The sequence below is a fragment of the Brassica oleracea genome, unplaced genomic scaffold (assembly GCF_000695525.1).
Source record: "Brassica oleracea var. oleracea cultivar TO1000 unplaced genomic scaffold, BOL UnpScaffold00576, whole genome shotgun sequence".
Taxonomy (NCBI): Eukaryota; Viridiplantae; Streptophyta; class Magnoliopsida; order Brassicales; family Brassicaceae; genus Brassica; species Brassica oleracea.
Genome location: NW_013617420.1, coordinates 212,400 through 213,943, shown reverse-complemented (window position 1 = coordinate 213,943; position 1,544 = coordinate 212,400). Strand labels below are relative to the sequence as shown.

Sequence of the window (1,544 nt, the reverse complement as noted above, 5' to 3'; positions counted from 1 at the left end):
CTCTGTTTTGATTTTACCAAAGAGAGGTTTGGACCACGCCTCCCTATTCCTTTTAATGACTCTTTCAACAGTTACAATGGTGACTGCGTGACCCTCTCAACCTTCCTTAGAGGAGGTGATGATGAGCAGCTTGCGGTCCTTTTTGGTGGTTATGAATCTGGCTTCTTTGAGATTTGGGTTACCCTTACTGTTGACCCCAACCGTGCGTCCTGGAGCAAATTTTTGCGAGTGGAAACGGGGCCCTTCGGGAGCTACGGTTTTGAGCTCTGTACCCCACGTTCTGGTGGGAGCTTCTTTGTTGATGAGGAAAACAAAGTTGCTGTCTTGTTTGAACTGTTTCAACTAACCGGAACCAGGACTGTTCACAAGGCTTTTGTGTTTGGACAAGAAGGCTGCCTCAAATCATCCGTCTACCTTGGAGAAGCTCTCATACTTGAAAACCGTAACCCCATCACCAACAACATCCGTCATGCTGCTCGTCCCCCACTTGTTTGCTCTTCCCCTTATCGTCCAAGCTTAGTGCAAGTCAACCATCCTCTTGTCCACAAAAGGAAACGCATGTTTCCATCTGCTGCTCAGCGATCAAGTGTAGTAAGTTTATTATAATATTCCTGCTGTTTGTGATTTTGCCATTATTATTATACACACCTATTCTTACAGAAACCGAATGTTTGATTTTCACAATTTTACAGGTTAAATTGAGTAAACGCATGTCTCCACCTGCTCAGTGATCATGTGTAAGATTCCTTCTTGGAATTCAATTGCCATCCTATTCTTACAGAAACTGAATGTTTGATTTTCACAATTTTACAGGTTAATCTGACCAAGTTTGAGATGTGTGAAACTCTTTGCTTTTGTTTTACATTGGTTGTGATCGCAGTCCGTCTTTGTAATCTCTTTTTTATCTTTTGTCTCAAGACTGTTTTATCGATCTCTAAGTTGTCAGACTTGTTTCTAAGACTATTATTTTATGCTTATGTTTAAGCTCTTGTGTTTTTGACATTACCCCCTATTGTTTTCATTGTTTACGCTTGTGTTTATGCTCGTGTTTAACCTTCTTTTGTTTTTCATTGTCATATCATCCTAAATCCTGAACCGTACTGACCAATCATACTTAGAAATTTAACTGGGTGTGTATCCATTCTCCAACATTTATGTGAATTTTAAAATGATAACCTAACTTTTGTTAGAGTCCTTTCATTGCTACCAATCGAAATGCATAGAAACAGCCATTCAATTTATCTGAATCTCTGGAGTGCAACAACTATTTATACGATACACATTAAAAACAGCCATTCAATTGTTTTTTCATCAACAGCCCATTCATTATCCTCTAATCGACATCCGCATATTCTATATAGACTTTTTCTTAAACTCTAGATTCACCGACCAATAGGATTGTGTTATTTTAAATTTGATATATATTTTATAAAAAGAAACCATATATTATCAAATTATATTATGTTTTTAAAATAAAAAGATAAAAAAATAAATAAATAAATAATAGTAATTACAAAATAAATATTTTTAACGTCTTCAGCAAA

At 36.6% G+C, this 1,544-nt stretch overlaps 1 protein-coding gene across 1 annotated transcript; it reads left to right on the top strand.

Moving 5' to 3' along the window:
* Positions 1-71: 71 nt before the first annotated feature.
* On the top strand, positions 72-731 carry LOC106319678 (F-box/kelch-repeat protein At1g24800-like; the record flags this gene model as incomplete). Its single annotated transcript, XM_013758055.1, has 2 exons — positions 72-591; positions 693-731. Coding segments are annotated over 2 exons (559 nt in total), but the record flags the coding sequence as incomplete, so codon positions are not given.
* Between the last annotated feature and the right edge of the window lie 813 nt (positions 732-1,544).